Below are 18,365 nucleotides of genomic sequence, written 5' to 3'. Positions count from 1 at the left end.
ACTTGTGAAACTGACCCTAGAAACAAGAAGCTGTGTGGTTGGTACTTGTAGCAGTCTCTACCAAAATAACCTCATCTCTATAGTTCCTGAATCCAATGACAATGTGGGAGAATCCTAGATGTTCACAGTCTTCATTCTCAGCAAACAAAACCATTCATTGTTTTATTGGCTTTATGCATAAGAAATAGATGTTCTTTTATGTATGAAATCTCTAGATTGTTTTGGAAGTGACATTTTAGGACATCCAGTTAGTGTTGCCAGTTCTGGAGATTTCGGAGCACTGCCTGGGGAGGGCAGAGTTTGGGAGAAGAAGAGGCTCAGCAGGGATGTGATGCCCTAGAATCTGCACTCGGAAGCTGTCATTTTCTCTAGTGGAACTGATCTCTGTAGTACAGAGATAATTTGTAATTCCAGGAGAATTCCTACCCTGGCATGGAGGTTGGTAACTCTAGCCTAAATAAAAAGAACTTTGCCAAAAACAAATCAACGGAAGTATTTAATCTTATGGGGCTTCTTATATAATTGCAGTAGAATTTGGCACTATAGTAGAAAAGTTGTGAGTGGATTTTTTTTTTTGGCTTTTTGCCCACCATATAATTACACTAGATAGTTATTAGAGGATTCTGATCCCTTTTTAAAGCTCAATCTGTTTTAAGAAACTGAACTGCCGCTTAAATAAAATCAATATTCAGAAAATTATAACCATGGATTCAGATATGTTACATAAAATAATGTTAAAGATAAAGAGTGTAATTGCTGAAAAAGCATGAAGTTCCTTCAGAAAGGGGTGAGTTAACGTAGGGATATGATGTACGCCCTTTCAAGAAATTGTTTGAGCTTAATGAACATGGTGTATATTTTGGTGCTTGGCTCTCAAACATCTTAACCAGAGTGGGGGAAAGTGTTCTCTTTTGTTTTATCCCTTTTGTTTTATCCTCACAACAATAAGCTGGCTTAAGGTCACCCAGCAAATTCCCATGGCAGAGTATGGATTCGAACGTGGGTCTTCCAGATTCTAGTCTGATAGTCTAACCACTACACCACACTGGGATAAAATTAGAAGTTGCATCCAGAAAATAAGATTACTTTCACTGATACTCTCCCAAGAATTGTGCCCCAGCATCATTTACATGGATTCCCAGTGCCGTTTAATGCTCCTACTGAATCCAGCAAGATGTCTTGTGTCAGCCCTGCATATTTCTTACCATGCTTGCAGATATGCTTTCTATTTTTGTCAAAAGATGCCTGCAACTGTGGTGGAAGTATAGTTTCTGAGAATGTTAGTTTGGGTATTTTTGCTGATGCTCTAGCCAAAGGAAAAATGGTTTCAAAAGAGAAATCAAAGCCTTTACCTATCCTGTCCTTTTGTTTTCTCCCTTCTGTGGTCTGATCCGCACCTGTTGTAGATGTGCGGCAAGAACAGCAGGGAGTCATAACCTGGCAACAGGACTCCACCAGAGCCTTATATGACCGGGTCAAGCACACACGCACTTCAGGGTCATGGCTGGGTTACCAAGTCAAGGCTGGCATTCTCCCATGATCATGTTTTCTGTCTCTTCTGCTCTGCCATTCCACCCCTCCCCCACTTTTTGTCTACCTTTCCACCATCACAGCCGCAGCACAACATTTTGCAAAATGTCAAAATCGATAGCATTTGAAGAAATAACCCTGAGAAATAAAATTGTTTGAGATCTAACTCTTATGGAATAATTTGAAATGGCACATGAAAAAAATAAAATGTGAATTAAAATGAAAAAAAAAATAACAAGGTTTTTCTCATTTCGTCTTTCTCTGGAAGATTATTAAAAGCAGATTTTTTTTTCTGTTCCCGACTAGACATGAAAATTAAATGATATTGGGGTTTGGGGGGGAATTATAAATAACTTCTACAATGAAGCACACATACAAGCGGCAAAGAATCTGGTTCTAATTACTTGTACTCTGGGTGAACTTTGGCGTTTCCTTTGACTTTCTGTCTAATGTATGTGAGCTGTTCGTTTTGCACTTCAGCAGCAAATTTGTGCATGTGTGCGTGTGTACGCTCACACACAAACATCCAGACAGGCTCTTTTTGGTGCCAATAAAAATGAGGGCTAACAGAATGTTTTGACCAGTTACAACACTTTGCTATTCACCCTAATTAGCTCAAATTGCTCCTTCCCACCAGGGACTCGGAGCTCAGCCTTCCAACTTCCCTTGGGGCTATCCAGGAAATGCCATTTGCTTTACAACTTCTTATTCTTTTAAGGCTCAGTTGTCTAAAGAGAAATGCATTAAAAACCCAGGGTTTTTAATACTCCACTTTTGTAGTAAAATGAAAGAGATTTCATAAATGCTTGCCCTGTTTCTAATCAGCCACAACATAAAATCCTTCTATCTGTCAACATGGTTTAACTAAAAGTAAATTATCTTTTGAAAAAACACACTTCACTTCCTTAAAGATCTTATCTACTGCTTTAGCTAAACTTTATAAGAAAATAATCAAAGCTGAAGAATTGTGTCTTAAGCTGTTACATAACAAATGCTTAAGCAGCTCTGTTGTGGCTTGTAGTGAATCAAGACTGTAGCAGAAACATAAACTTTTATTTACTCATTTTGAGGCAATCTATTCCTAGTATTATGGGACTTCTTTAGCAGCATGTTTTCTGGGTGCCTATCCTTCTGCCACATGTCCATGCACATAAACAAAACTAGAACCCGTTTCTTCTTCCTGCTTTGTTCACACAGTAGTAATTACTTTGTTTGTATACAAAGCTAATTTTTGTTAAGCTGCTTACTCTTCTCTGGGGTCATGGTTTCATAAAATTTTACTATGAATTCGATTTGGGAGTTACCAAATTTTTCTCACAACGTTGATTTAATTTTATGATTCTTTACAATGGGGATAAAATTGCAAATGTCCTTTTTCCAGCCATCTAAACCATATTCCCAGCCATATTAATGACATTTGTTAGACATATTTTGTTAAAATTTTTGTCTGCTATGTAGCATTGCATGTAAATGGTGTAAAAATGGTGCATTATTTATTTCCTTTAACTTCATATATATTCTTCCTACAGTGCAGCTTACATTGTTTTAGAAGCATTGTAGAAGGCTTCATATTTAATGAAGTTAATGGGAACTGGGTTTTGGAAGGGTGGTCCACCAGTTAAAATACTGTTCTGAAGAGGAGGTTGCATGCAGCATTGTGCCAGATATCTGCCTTTCATGTGGCTAAGATACGTGCCAGATATCTGCCTTGCATGTGGCTAAGTATGCTGTGTCACAAATTGCTACTGAATTTTACCATGTCTTGCTTTTTATGAAATCTAATTATGTGCTTAAACATATAGAATAAATAATAGGCGTGGGTCAGTATATTGCATTGACATAAATAGAATGATCCATAATCATTGTTTTAGATACATTGAATGTTCTCCCTATACAAAATGGTTCACACTCCTCATTTGTTCCCATCAACTTTGTGAAGTTGATAATATAGGTTATTATTTCCATTTTAATGATACGAGAGGAAATGACCAGCCAAGGGTGCCAAATCTGTGATTGAGGTATGATAGGAAAACTGAACACCTTGGTCCTTCTCCAGGGCTAACATATTCCACATCCCCTAATTCCCTTTGAAAATTGGGAGCAGATAGACGAAAAATTCTCAGAATAATTGCCATCTCTATGTTCAGATTCTTGTGTTTACTTGAATGTCCACAGCTTCCATAGATTCTGGTGCAAGATGGACTTCATCTCGCCTAACCTCCAACTCACTGTATCAGAATTAGATTTACGTTCTTTGATATGTTCTGTGTGGGGCATTTCTAAATTTGCACTGTTCCAAATGTCACCTACTTCAGCATATGGTAGTCAAATTGTTAATTGAGACCGGCCATTGGAAACATACCTCCTCAGTATTTAAAGATCTTTACTGTTTTCAAATTGGTTTCTGGTTACCGTTCAAAGTGCTGGTTTTGTCTCAGTCTTAATAATGGCTGTATTCTATGGAGTATTTATATAATTGCCCCTTTTGTGTTTTTGCATCTGTATATGTGTCGTTTTGAAAATCCTAGGGGCTCTACTGGAGGTTGCCAATCCCCCAGTAGGGAATCCCCCACTCCCAGCCTCCTCCCTCGACCACCACTTACCCGGCCAGCAGGGGAAAAGGTAGAGGAACAGGCTTCCCAGGCGATGTCATCGCGCAGGCCCCAAGAGTGCTCCTGCATTTCATGCTGGGCCGCTTTGAGCCCCAAATGCATGAGGAGATCCAGAAGATGAGTGCTCAGGTCCCCCCTCCCACCAGGAGGGTAAGGAGACCTGGCAACTCTAGTTCGGCTGATAGGGGTTGCTTTTTTGTGTATCACACGTGCATGTCATTCCAGCATTGATTTGGGTGCCAGGTTGTAAAACAACATTTGTTTGTAGATAAGAAATCTGTTGCAGAACAAAAAACGTTGCGGGTCTCCCTGGTTCTGTAATTGTTCAGAAAAGTGCTTTAGACTTCTTTTGGCAGCCACAATGACCAGCCTAAAAGTACTATGTTACAATTCAGCAACTATTTATTCCTCTGTTGTAGACGCCACCAGTATGCGGCTTATCGTTTTAGAGCTTTAATATACATTCCCCCTTCCTTGACAAATGTTTTGCAGGGATGCTCTGTTGTAGCCTTTTTTAGCATCTTCATTTGCTCATTCAGATTTTTGCAGCTCTGAACATAGTGGATTTCAATAATTTCTTCTTCACCTAGAAAAGTATTGGTCAGTTAGCCTGAATTTTGTTGCGTGCAGTGGCCAACAGTTGGACCACCACCACTGGATAACATTGGTCTTTATTTTGAACTGAATCATAAATAATGTAGAAGAGTGAAACTATTTTGTTGAATGACCTTGTTTCTGACTCACCAACCTCTCCCCAGGAAGTCTCAAAAATGCTTTTTGATGGAGCATCTTGACCTATTCAAGATTTGACTGACTGTTGATATCACGTAGTTTTAAAACTAAAATTTTATCCTGCCCTGCAATCAGTGCAGGGCAGGATAAATATGCACAAATATGCACTAGTGTGAAATAAGGAGATGAGATTTTGTTTGAGGCCTCTCAAGGGCCTTTGATGGGTCTAATTTTAATTTAAAGAGACTAATAGATTATTGATTTAAGCAGGAAGACTGTGCACCAATCAATTTCCAGAGCACTCTGTGCCTATCCTAAATGGCAGCAAAATTACTATTGAGAATGTAGTACTTGTAGTTTGCTTTCATTAGAAAAAGTATTTTAATGAGTTTTGCAAAGCCGGGCTTGAACATGTTAACTTTGAATTGGATGTTTGATGCGTGTGGTGATAAGAGTTCTGCGAGCCTCAAAAGTTTGCACTTTGTCTGTCAACTAAAGTTTGCCCAATTTACAATGCAGTCAGAAACAGCGTTAAACTCTTCTAAACTGATTCCTTTCTGTGGACTTAGAAAGGCTCTGCTTAGAATACACTTTAAAACTTGCACCCTTAATAATTTTGCATCTTGTATGAAAAGAGTAAGAAAAGATGAATGGTTGATGCTATTAATCTCATGGAATGCTTTGCTTCATAGTGAGGATCTAAAGATGCATGCAAGTGTACGCACAGTGGTACTTCCCTATTTGTTTTTCTTTCAGCAACAATATCTAACATTGCATCAAAAGCCACTTTCAATTTTTCAGTAAGTTTGAAGAACTGATATGCTGGTGAAGGTGGGCATTTTAGTAAAAATGGAATATGAGAAGTCCTGCTGCCGTTGTGAACACTTTCCTGGGAGTGACTTGAATAGTCCTGGGTAGGATTCTGAGTAGGCCTTCTTGGGATTGTCCTGTTAGTCATTTCCTGTTAGGGTTAGATGACACAACCACTTTGCCAGTTATTTTTTGCCAGATTGTGCCATGCTCACAGCAATCGATATGAATAATTCATCAGTTTGCACACAGTGGGGGTTCCAAAGTCACGTGCATTGTGGCAGTGTATTCATTAAACGTTTGTCACAAACACAGTGTGGTCTAAGAGGACAGCTTCCCTTCTGCAAAATATTTGTCCAAACTGCCCCAAGGTGTCTTAGCATTGAGTCTTATCTGCTGTCTTCTGAAATCAATTATAACCAGGGAAAGGACATTACAATTTATCCAGCTCTATGAGAAATACTCAAGACCTTCCTGGGACTCAATCAGATAATTCTGACAAACAGCCCTTAACGATGAAACATGAATCAGTGCAAATATAAGAAACACATAAGAAAGTTTCAGATGCTGTAAATACAAATTGGTATTTTTTTTCTAAAAAGAACTCCCCCCCCCCCCCGCCCCAGGCTATCTTCTGTGTCTGGAGATTTTGAGCTGTTTTTCCTTGATTCAGATGCTTTGCCATTTCTCTGAATCTTTGGGTAAACGGATGTTGGTTCACACAAGTTTTATATCCCTTTATGCTTAGACCCATCTCTAATGAAAATGTAAAGTACACGGTACATTCAATTTATCTACCACATTAAGGTCATTCTCACTTGGCAAAATATTCCTCAAGAGGCTCAAATGAATCTTTGAAATGTCAAGTGTGAAAACAGCCAAAACACAACAAAACAAGAAAACATGCATACAGTTCATTGAAAGGAACAATGGACTATAGACACCTAAATTCTACATATGTCTACCTTTGTAATCTTTCTGAATATCATTAATATTTTGCCACCAGAGTTTTATCATGTTATGTGACAGTGCTCTTCTGTAAATGCCGGTGATCCCCATCATAAAGACTAATGGTTTTCTGCTTTGTGCTGTTGGGTTCGGGTGGATTAATGGATACATTCTGAAAACACCTTAAATTATTGGTTGAGATTTTTCTTACTTTTCCCCTGACATTCAGGTATACAAGGCCCTAGCCTATACTATTTATATATCTATTCACTTTATTTATAATCAGCCTTTCTTGATGAGACTCTCAGTGGATTACACAAATCAATGCAAACAGCAAATCATATGATAAAACTTTTTCTGAACAATATATGGAATACTAATACAGTATTGCTGCCATAATGGTATCATGTTGTATGACAGTCGCCTGGTGTAGATGCTGGAGTTCCCCATCTTAAGTTCCTCCTCATGCATCTGATGAAGAGAACTGTGATTCTCGAAAGCTTATGCTACAGTAAAGTTGGTTAGTCTTAAAGGTGCTACTGGACTCTTTTCTATTTCCCCATCTTAAGGACTACTAGTGATTTTCTGAAGTATGTTGTTGGATTGGGATGGATTAATTCATACATGAGAAAACATATTATTGGTTGAGATTTTTCTCGGTTTTCCCTAGTAACTAAGATCTGGTCTATAGAAAGCAGATCATATGATAAGCACAGATGCATTCATTATTTATTTAAATTTATATTCGGCATTTTCTGTGTGGAACTCAAGGTGGCATATATGGGTTCCCAGGAGGTCCTCCATCCTGGCAGTGATCCTATCTGGACTTTATCTTCAGCGTGGTTTATGCACCATGTACCTTCCAAACCTTAGCCAGAATGTCATGGTTGAATTTTAATTCTTTATTTAAAATATTTAGTTGCCACTTTTCCACCCAAATAGGTTCTCTAAGGCAGTAAACATCAAACATTAAAACATTGCAACATTAAAAACATTTAAAGTAGAATAGATATACAATAATTCAATAAAAATATATGAACATACATAATACCAAAACCAGGGAGGAGTCCAGTAAGAGTTGAGAGTATGCCAAACAGAACAAAACAGTCTTCACCTGCTGGTGGAAGACAACAATAAAAGGAGACAAACAAATCTACCTGTTGAGAGATTTCCAGAGTTTTGGTGCCATGACTGAGAAGGCCCTTTCTCAGGTTGCCACCTGTCTAGCCTTGGATGGCAGGGACACCTGAAACAGGGCCTCTGAAGGTGACCAGAGTGGACAAGTAGGTTCACATAGGAAAAAGTGTCCCTTAAAATATGATGGTTTCAAACCGTATAGGGCTTTAAAGGTCAATAGCAACTCCTTGAATTGCCCCCAGGAAAAAAAAGTGGGAGCCAGTGCTGATAGACCAAAAAGGGGATTATATGGTCCATATGACCAATTCCAGTCAACATTCTGGCTACAGCATTCCATACTGACTCTAGCTTCCATACAGTCTTCAAGGGCAGCCCCATATAGAGTGCAATGCAGTAATCTAATCTATATGTTACCAGGGCATGCACCATAGTAGCAACAGCTCCCCTGCCTTCAGAAAGTCCAAAGCTGGTGAAAGGCTCCCCTGACCACTGCTGCCACTTGTTTATCTAGCTAGGGACCCAGGTCCAGGAGCACCCTGAAGCTATGAACCATTTTTTTGGTAGTAAGTTTAAATTTGTTATCCCTTCTTTATTCAAAAACTGTCTCCCAGCACCTTTTCACAGTTTCCACAGCCTCCCTGGGATCTACTGGAAGTGTAAGATAGAGCTGAGTGTCATCTGCATATGAGGATAACTCAGCTGAAATCTCTAAATGGTATCTTCCAGCAACTTTACATAGATGTTGAAAAACATGGGTGACAAGATGAAACTTTTCAGAACCCCAGAGGCCAATGGGTAGAACAGCAGTCTCTCAGCACCACACTCCTACCTATCTTTGAGGTAGGACTGGAACTACTGCAGAACAGTGCTCCCAGTTCCAACTCCAAAAGGTCATCCAGAAAACTACCATGATCAACGGTATCAAAAGCTGCCAAGAAGTTCAAGAGAATTAATAGGGTTTCACACCCTCTTTCCATCTCAGCATATGTGATCCACCAGGACAACTAAGGCCATTTCAGTCCCATAACCAGGCTTGAAACTACATTGGAACGGATCCAAACAATTTGCTTCATTCAGGAATCCCTGAAGTTGCCCAGCAGTACTCATTCAATCACCTTGGTCAAGAATGATACATTTGAGACTAGACAGTAGTACTAGTTACTCAACTCTGCTGTGCCAAAGGAGGTTTTTTTAGGAGGGGATGCACCATTACCCACTTCAAGGTAGGGGTGACCATCCCCTCTCTTGGGGAGGGGGGCACATTTATTGTCTACTGGACCCAGTTCACCAACCCCTCCCCCCAGCAGATTTAAATAGCCAGGCGGGGCAAGAGTTGTACAAGTAGGTGTTTAGTCTCAAACCTCCAAGAATCCTGTCCACATTCAAGCTGAAAGGTATTGTCTACAGCTGGATAAATCAGCATCCTGGGACCATCTGATCCTGTCACTGCTAATAGAGTCCAAGTTGAAATGAATGTAAGAAATCTAGTGCTTAGCAAAATGAATTCAGTGAGCTACAGAGCAGTCTACCTCCTTCTAAGGCCAGAAAGCAATAGGCCCCTGAACACCTAGAAGAATTCCACAGGTCTACACTGTGTGGATGCAATGATGGCAGAGAAATATTATTTCTTTACCACCATCACCACCATGGAGTAGTCTTTAAATGAGCTTTTGTCTGTGCCTTGGTGGATTTAGCTGTTCAGTAAACCAAGGGCCTGTCTGGACTCTTAGACCTGAGAGAGGATGCGTGAGATTGTGTCAATTACCTGGGCCATTTCCTCATTTCAGAGGTCAATCAGGACTAGAGATGGGCACGAACAGCAATACAAACAAAAAAAAAAGCCACGGACAGCCCAATCTGCTGTTCACGAACAAGCTGTACGTGAGGCCCCATTCTAAATGAACAGGTGGTCATTGCAAACCTCGTTCATTGCTGTTCGTCAAGCCAGACAGTCTGGCACCTGCAATCAATTCCCTTGGCAACTTAGGCAGGGATTGTCTGAACTCTGTCTGAACTCCTGCTGTTGCCCTGGAAACCCCAATCTAAGCCCAATTTAGCTTGGTAGGCAGGTCTTCCTTTCAAGTGTGGAGCTCCAAATTTCTTACAAGGGAGCAAAGAGCAGGGGGGAGGGGAGCTCCCAGCTCTGGCTTAGTTTACAGACAGTGGAGAGGGAGAGACTGTGGCTGTTGGCATTTTGATAGAGAGAGTGCATTGGAGCTTGAATTTTCTTTGTGTGTGGTGGGATAGGGATTCAAGTTCCAGGGCTGCTGCCAGGCTCTGGGCCAAGCTATTATTTATTATTGGTACCTTTCCTGGTTCCTGCTCAGGTCAGGTTTCTGGGAGTGGTGCAGCAGGGATCTTGACCAGACTTGGATGATGGCTGGAGGAGAGCCTGCTGGCCCCCGTGAACAGCCAACCACGAACATGTTTGTGAACAGGGCCATGTTCATGGTTGTTCGTGAGTCCCTGTTCGTGGATGGCAACGAACAACGAACATCATGTTTGGGGTTTTTTTCTGTTTGTGCCCATCTCTAATCAGGACATCAGCAGGAGTGCTGACCATGTCAGCAAGAAAATTCTCTAATGCCATGTGAAAACCAATCAGATCCATCAGGCTATGGGGATGGATCATCTTAATTGAGTCCCCCACCCCTGCAACATCTTGGTATCTCTGTAAGTCTAAACCCCAACAAATATTTATCTGTCCATGACAAGGGGATTGTCTTCAGTCCTCCCCCAGACTCATATCTTTTTCTTCCTGCCCAGAGCAAAACACCAGATCAAGGCCCGTTTTCATATGTCTTTAAATAGCATGATACTCACGGGAAGACTGTTGGCTTCCTCGCTCGATTTTTGACACCATCTGTTTACAAAATGTCACGAAAGCGCCATTATCAATGCCTGCCTCCATTTTGTAAACGGATGGTGTCAAAAATCACATGAGAAAGCTGTCAGCCTTCCATATCGTCTATTTTAAAGATTTATGAAAACAGCCCAAGAATGTGATCTGAACAGTGTGTGGGCCTATTACTACCTTAGACAGGACTATGGTTGTAATGGAGAGAGTGAAATCCTGAACCTCTTTTAACAATGCAGCCTCAACATGGATACTGAAGTCCACAAACACAACCAGCGTAGGAGGCCAAAAGACCACCTCTGAAACCACCTACACAAGCTCAGATAGGGAGACAGTTGGGCATCAGGGTGGACAGTATATCAACAGAATCCCAATCCTGTCTTCCGTTTCTAAATACACACTCAAAACCTGCAGAGTCGTGGACAGGGCACTAACTCCTATATCCTATCCTTCCCTTAATTTTCTACTTATATGGAAGTACATGGTATGAAACATTCATTCAATTTCAGCCTCACACCAGCTTTTTGAAGTGCTACAATCAAACAGTAGCTTTATCATATGATTTGCTATTTGTGTAGACTAGGACTAAGGTCACAGCTATGTAGAAATATATGAAGTTCAGAGAACAATGCCTTAAAATACCCTGAGCTACAGATTTTCTGATTTAAAAAAAAGAGGCTTTTCTGTCACCTTAGAGATTAACTGAAGTATAAAGACATAATTTTTCATATACTCGTGGAAGACAGTGATAGAAGGAGAAAGACAAATCTCCCTGGAGAGGGAGTTCCAAAGTTTCATCATCATGACAGAGAAGGCCCTTTTGGGGGTTGCTATCTGCCTAGCTTCAGCTGGTGAGGACACCCCATTCAGTGCCTCCAAAGATGACCAGAATGGTTGAGTAGGTTTATTGAACCACAGTGCAAAAATTTAAACAGTCGGGTCAAAAGGGAGTAAAGTGCATAGTATACGGACCTCAATAGTTCTGTGCAAAGCTCAAAGGTGTAGAAGATAAGAACAATGACCATTAACAGTAATGATACGTTATAACACAATCTTGTTAAAACTAGCAGATGTGCAAAGTGTGACCTATGGACAGTGCAAGATAAACGTGTTCCCCACATGAATTAGTCCTTAAGTGGGAGCACATTGCTAGTGAAGTTTTTAGATATCTTTAATATTTCAGAAGTTATCACCTATTGTAAAAGTGACAAGACCTGTCAAAAGAAGTTACAATTGTGTTGAAGATGCTGTTTTATAGATCCTGTTGCTGGTACTAGTGTGTAAGAAGCTCTTGTTTAACTGCTCTAAGCAATGGACTATAGTGAAATCAATGCACTAAAACAGTCTTTCTCTCTTTTTCTTTGTAGCAATTGAAACTCAGAGCACCAGTTCTGAGGAACTTGTTCCCAGCCCGCCTTCCCCACTTCCTCCCCCTCGTGTTTACAAGCCCTGTTTTGTTTGTCAGGACAAATCCTCTGGATATCACTATGGTGTCAGTGCGTGTGAGGGATGTAAGGTGAGTGTCCAAGTCTCCCTGTTAAATGTTGTTTTTTCCAATTATTTCATTGGGATGAATGAAGACTTAATAGGAGGATGACATTCCAAATTCATGTCTTCTGATGTTCCTGTGAAGAAAAAAAAATCTGTATCCACTAGTCCTCTGGAATAAATGATACACCTTCAGAAGTTTTACTAGTTTGGTTGTAATATGAATAACAAGTTTGTTCATTGCTGTTTTAATCCTGTGGTATTAATAGAAGACAGAGGAGCAATGGATCAGGAATGATGGAAATCTTCCATGTGCTTACAGTCTGGCATGTGTACCATAACTTTTCTTTTTGCATGTGTGCCATGTGCGTACCCTAGCCATTCTCCATATAGTTGTGCAGGGCTTTTTTTCTGGGAAAAGAGGTGGCAGAACTCAGTGGGTTGCCCTAGGAGAAAATGGTCACATGGCTGGTGGCCCCGCCTCCTGATCTCCAGACAGAGGGGAGTTTAGATTACCCTCAGCAATCTAAACTCCCCTCTGTCTGGAGATCAGGAGGCGGGGCCACCAGCCATGTGACCTTTTCAAGAGGTTCCGGAGCTCCGTTCCCCCGCATTCCCCCTGAAAAAAAGCTCTGTAGTTGTGTACAGGAACTTGATTGTTCCTATCCCTGTAGGAGAGAGCATGGGATAACCAAGGCATTTGGATATACTATTTACTCATGTAAACGAAAGAAAATTTTTACAGAGAGTTCCTTAATGTGAATGTAGCTTGGTCAGGTGGACAGATACATAGAACAGAAGGTCTTTTTGTTCTTTGTTTCTATAAAGCTATTTCCTTGCCTTTTCCTCGTTTTTCTTTGGGGGGGAGCTTAGCAATACTTCGAGAGAGCATTGTTCCCCCACAATTTTAGTTGTTACTAGCTGTTGAATGGTAGACTTTTGGATTACCTTTTGATTTCCCTTAAGGACGAGGTTTATTGCAAATCATGTCATCAAAGCAGTATTTGAATTATTACAGTATTGTCATTATGTACATCCACAAGATCCTTCGGTTTTAATTTTGGCTTTACGCAGAATTTTACAGTAGGCATTACAGCTTCAAGTCTTATATCAGCTGGAAAAAAGAACTACATAATGTTGTAATGGCAAACTCATTGATTTAAGACATCTAAAGAAAAATTGCATTCTGGAAAGCCACGTAGACTGAAAATGATGAACATGCAACTTTGACAGTAAACCTTTTCTTTTGTATGACTGTAAAACGTTCATTCTAATTTCAAATTTGTTCTTATGACACTATATTTGCACTATTGATTGACTATAGAAAGGTTACGAATACTGATTTCTTGGATAATCTGGCTAAATTTGTGCGCTTAGAGCATGGGTGCCTTGCCTTTCTGCTTGCTTGTGCCATCTGAAGGATAAGTAGACTGACATTTGACTTTGAATGTTGATCTTGATTTCCAGTTGTAGGCGGGTTAAAATATTCTTTCAGTTTAAAAACAATCATCTACAAGTCACTAGTCATCATGAAGTTGTAATTTTACAGACAGATTATTTGGGTAGTCAATGATTTTAGCATAAAAAAAAGACACAACAACACTATGGCCTGAAAAAGTTACTTTGTGAAATGTGGCATATTTAAAATTAAATCTTGCAACACCAGAAGTCTGCAATATCTTATGCAGTACATTCCTAAGGAACTGTGCTTAGAAGTCAATCCAACTGAAGTACCACAGTAAAATTTTGGTTATTCATTTGTTTTCATCCTTCAGATTAAAATATGCCCATATATCCCCAAGTGCCTTAAAACTCATTTGCTGAAGCTTCCAAAAATTTGCTCCTTAAGGCTTCTTTAGCACCATTCTGCATATTCTTCTGTTTAGTTCTGAGTTCTTCTCAACTGTTTTCACATCTTTATTATATTCCTTCATCTGTGAGTCTCTCTACACAAGACGTCTTGCACGGGGACGCTCAAGTGACTTACTTTCCGTGTGGTCTTATATTCAAGTGTGCTCTGTCTCCCTAGCAGTGCACATGTATCAACAATCAGAAAACAAGTGTAAGATCTTTCATTTGATCCTTCTTGTCTTGTGTAGAGACACTCTATGATACTTTGCAAAGGTGGAGACATCCTTTAAAGCAGCTATTCCTTGGCTGCTAGAACATTTTCTTTTCATTTGCATTTTTGAACTTTCCATAAATCACTTCTGGTGACAGTCAGCCCTTCCAACTACCAGAGGACTCAACTGTATGGAAAACTGAAAATGTAGATTCTTCCTTGGTTTTAATTTCAACAGAAGATTCTATTATCTTACTTTCTTGGCAGCCCTGCTGCTGCAATTGACATGCACCTGTAATCACTCTTGGGACCTAGTCCAATGTCTAGAGAAGTCAATAGAAACACTCTCATTGACTTCAGATAAGGAAATGAGCCTCTTTCTTCTCCTTTATCACTACCCAAATCCTCCTTAGCTCTTTCTGTTTGCAAAGCACTTGTCAGCAAATTGTTCATCTTTCATCTTGATTAACTTATCCTCTTCTGTATCATTTTATTTCCTACTAAATCTTGCTCTTACTTGTCTTGCAGTTCTCTCAGAGACATGAGGATTTTCTTTTTTTCCTGTCTCCAAATCTTTTGTTCTTGGCCCTTCTTAATTCCACCTTGTCTAACAGTCAGTATTCTTTCTCAGCTGTTCTTATAATGCATTTTGATCTTTCTACGTCTCAGTCTTCAGCAGCGTGAAATATTTAATATCCTGCTATAAAGCACCATATGGTGTTGATAAAACTATGTGTTTAATGTTTGGAAATCAATCATATACTTTTTCAAACCCTGACATTAAATGTGCTCATAGCTTATCAGGATATACAGATAACTTGAAAGTGCTATCCTAGACAGAGTTATTCCTGTCGAAGCCCATTAACTTCAGTGGACCTAATATTGTGTAAGAATATGACGAAGCAAAAACAGCAAGAATTAATGGTGATAACAGACTGCGAGGTAACTAACAAAGTGAAATATTTAGGAATTGAGCTGACTGCGAAAAACATAGATTTATTTAAAAATAATTATGAGAAACTGTGGCAACAAATAGAAAGAGATTTGATAAAATGGAATAAATTAAATTTGTCATGGTTGGGAAGAATAGCAGCAGTGAAGATGAATGTGTTACCACGTGTGATGTTTTTTCTGCAAACTATTCCAATTATCCGAGACTTCAAACAATTTGACAAATGGCAAAGAAAAATTTCAGACTTCGTTTGGGCAGGCAGGAAACCCCGGGTGAAAATGAAAGTATTACAAGATTCGAAAGAAAGAGGTGGACTGCAACTGCCAAACATAAGATTATATTACGAAGCAATTTGTCTGGCTTGGTTAAAAGACTGGATAATGCTAAAAGACCGTAAACTGCTGGCCTTGGAGGGACACAAAAAATTGTTTGGATGGCATGCCTACTTGTGGTACGATAAAGTTAAAGCGGACTCTATGTTTTTGCATCACTATATTAGAAGAAGCCTTTTCACAATCTGGAAGAAATATAAGAATTACATGGAAAGTGGCATCCCCTCATGGGTGGTACCATATGAAGTAATAGATCCGAGAGCTGTCTATAATGAACAACGTTTAACTTATAAAGAGATAATGTCAATGGAACATAGAATACTAAAAATAAAGACACAAGAAGAGTTATCTACTCACTATGGATGGTTTCAATACAGGCAAATCAGGGATCTTTACAACTTGGACTGTTTAAAGGGAGGAATAAGACTGAAAAACTCGGAGTTAGAAGAAGTGATTTTACAAGAAGGTAAAAAAGACATTTCGAAAATATACAAAATACTTTTAAAATGGTACACGGAAGACGAGACAGTCAAAGTTCAGATGGTGAAATGGGCAATAAACTTTCATAAAGAAATAACAATGGAATCATGGGAACATTTGTGGAAAAATACTTTGAAGATTTCAATGTGTACCAATATTAAAGAGAATGTATACAAAATGATGTATAGGTGGTATTTAACGCCTAAGAAGATTGCGCTTGGAAATGCAAATATGTCAGACAAATGCTGGAAATGTAAAAAGCATGAAGGATCATTGTATCATATGTGGTGGACTTGTGAGGTAGCTAAGCAATACTGGGGAGATATAATAGAAATAATTAATGAGGTTTTGCAAACCCAAATAAATAAGAACCCAGAATTGCTGCTACTGAACTTGGGAATGGAAGATGTTCCAATGCAGTATAGAACATTGCTATTTTACATGACTACAGCAGCAAGACTTTTGTATGCGCAGAAATGGAAAGTGCAAGAAATACCAACTATAGAAGATTGGATTTACAAATTGTTGTACATGGCAGAAATGGATAAAATGACAAGAAAATTGAAAGATCTGGATCCAGGAGAATATTTTGCAGACTGGGGGAAACTGAAACAATATTTAGAAAAAAAATGGGATGTGAAAGGAGGACTGTGGCAGTTTGAGAATTATTAATTTGTGATTTTATAAAGGGGAGAGAGAAGTAACTTTACCATTAATGGGGAAATTTAGTTATTAATTAATCTAAGCTAATACTATTATTAAGAAGATTGTATTAAAAATAGATAGGTTAAACAGTTAGGAGTAGAATGGATATATTAGAGAATCTGAGATATAGAAGAATTTGAACATGCTTAGAATAAGGGATACAATATATATAAGATTTAGAAGAATATAGTTAAAAATAATTTAAACGATAAGATGGGTTAAGGGTTGGAAAGCTGTTGGAAGTCAATAAGGAGGGGGGAAGGGTGGGGGTTGTTATAATTTAGGTAATATGGGGAATTTATGTAAAATTTATGTACTCACCAATAAAAATAAAAAAAAAAAACTTCAGTGGACCTAGACTGTAGTAATTCTGCATAAGATTGTTCTGTGTCTTTGTATGTTTGGATCCATATCGAGTAGATTCTTTGAAAAGAAGTGAATAATGAATTCCTCCTGAAAAGTAGGTCTACTAAAAAGCTCTAATAAATGAGGACACTCCCCACCCTGAGCACAAGACGTTTTTGAAAATTGTAACTTTCGGTTTCATGCTAGGTATATAGCATTCCTTTCTGTGCTGCTGTTATGGAAGTCATCTTCATTCCAGTGCAGAACATATTTATAAAAGATTATGCAAAGTTCTTTAAAACAGAACCACCTTTATAACCAAATTTTGTGAGGTCCTTATAACCTTTATTTTGCAGAAATTTATTGAGGCTGAGAAGCAGCAACTGCCCCAAAGCTGCAAGAAAGTTTATGGCTGAACTAGGTTTTGCATTCTCATACACTGAATCTCATACAGAGTCTCAGTTCAAATATTTATTTATTTACAAGATTTTTATCCCACCTTTCTTGCCATAAAGGGCCACCAAGGCAGCTAATAATTAAAAGCAAAACATAAAACACCATAAAATCAGTTAAAAGCAAGAATAAAACAAGTGTTTAAAAATAGCAAATAAAACATAGGGTAGAAAAAAGAAGTCATTGAGGGAACACCAAATGAAATAAAAAGTCTTCAACCGCCAGCAGAAGACAGCAAAGGAAGAGGACAGAGGAACATCCCTGGGGAGAGAGTTCCACAGGTTTTTTAAAAGTCAGCAAGTGTGTACAGTGCTTTCTTGGTTTGCCACTTGCCTAAACTCAGAAGGCAGAGACACTTGAAGAAGGGCCTCAGAAGATTATCATAGTGGCCAGTTAGGTTTGTATTAGAGTAGGCAGTCCTTGAGGTATGCTGGTCCCCCATGATGGTCCCTACGGCCCAATCCAATCAGCATCCTGGCTGCAGCATTATGTACCAGTTAAAGTTTCTGAACATTTTCAAGTGGTAGTCTCAGGTAGAGTGCCTTTCAGTAGACATAGGCACGAATCAAAATATGACTCAAATATCATGATGAATCGGGCTGTTTCGTGCTTCGCAAAAATATGATTTGTGGGGCCGTGTTTTTCACGAAATCCACAACTTTTTTGGCTGATTTGTAAGCTTCGTGGTTGATTTGTAACGCCAGATAGGCTAGCGCCAATCTATTGATTCCCTAGGCTACGGAGGCCAGGAAAGTCTGTAGACCTTTTGTTGCCCTGGAAACCCCAATCTTAGCCCTCAAAACCCTGATAGGCAGCTCTCCCTGCCAACTGGAGATCTCCCAGTTTTCCCTATACAGCAAGGGGCAGGGGATTAGGCAGCTGAGGAGACAGGCTTTCTGTAGCTATGGAAACACCAATCTCT

General features: G+C 39.3%; 1 protein-coding gene across 1 annotated transcript in view; it reads left to right on the top strand.

Annotated features, from left to right (window-relative positions):
* RARB (retinoic acid receptor beta) overlaps nt 1-18,365 on the top strand; it is a 138,850-nt gene that overhangs the window by 21,870 nt on the left and 98,615 nt on the right. The window contains exon 2 of the mRNA XM_054991350.1: nt 11,994-12,142. Within this exon, the coding sequence (XP_054847325.1) occupies nt 11,994-12,142 (149 nt within the window). The remainder of the gene's footprint in view (nt 1-11,993; nt 12,143-18,365) is intronic.

Source organism: Eublepharis macularius, chromosome 11, assembly GCF_028583425.1.
Source record: "Eublepharis macularius isolate TG4126 chromosome 11, MPM_Emac_v1.0, whole genome shotgun sequence".
In the NCBI taxonomy this organism is placed as follows: Eukaryota; Metazoa; Chordata; class Lepidosauria; order Squamata; family Eublepharidae; genus Eublepharis; species Eublepharis macularius.
This window is presented reverse-complemented; position numbering and strand designations above follow the sequence as displayed.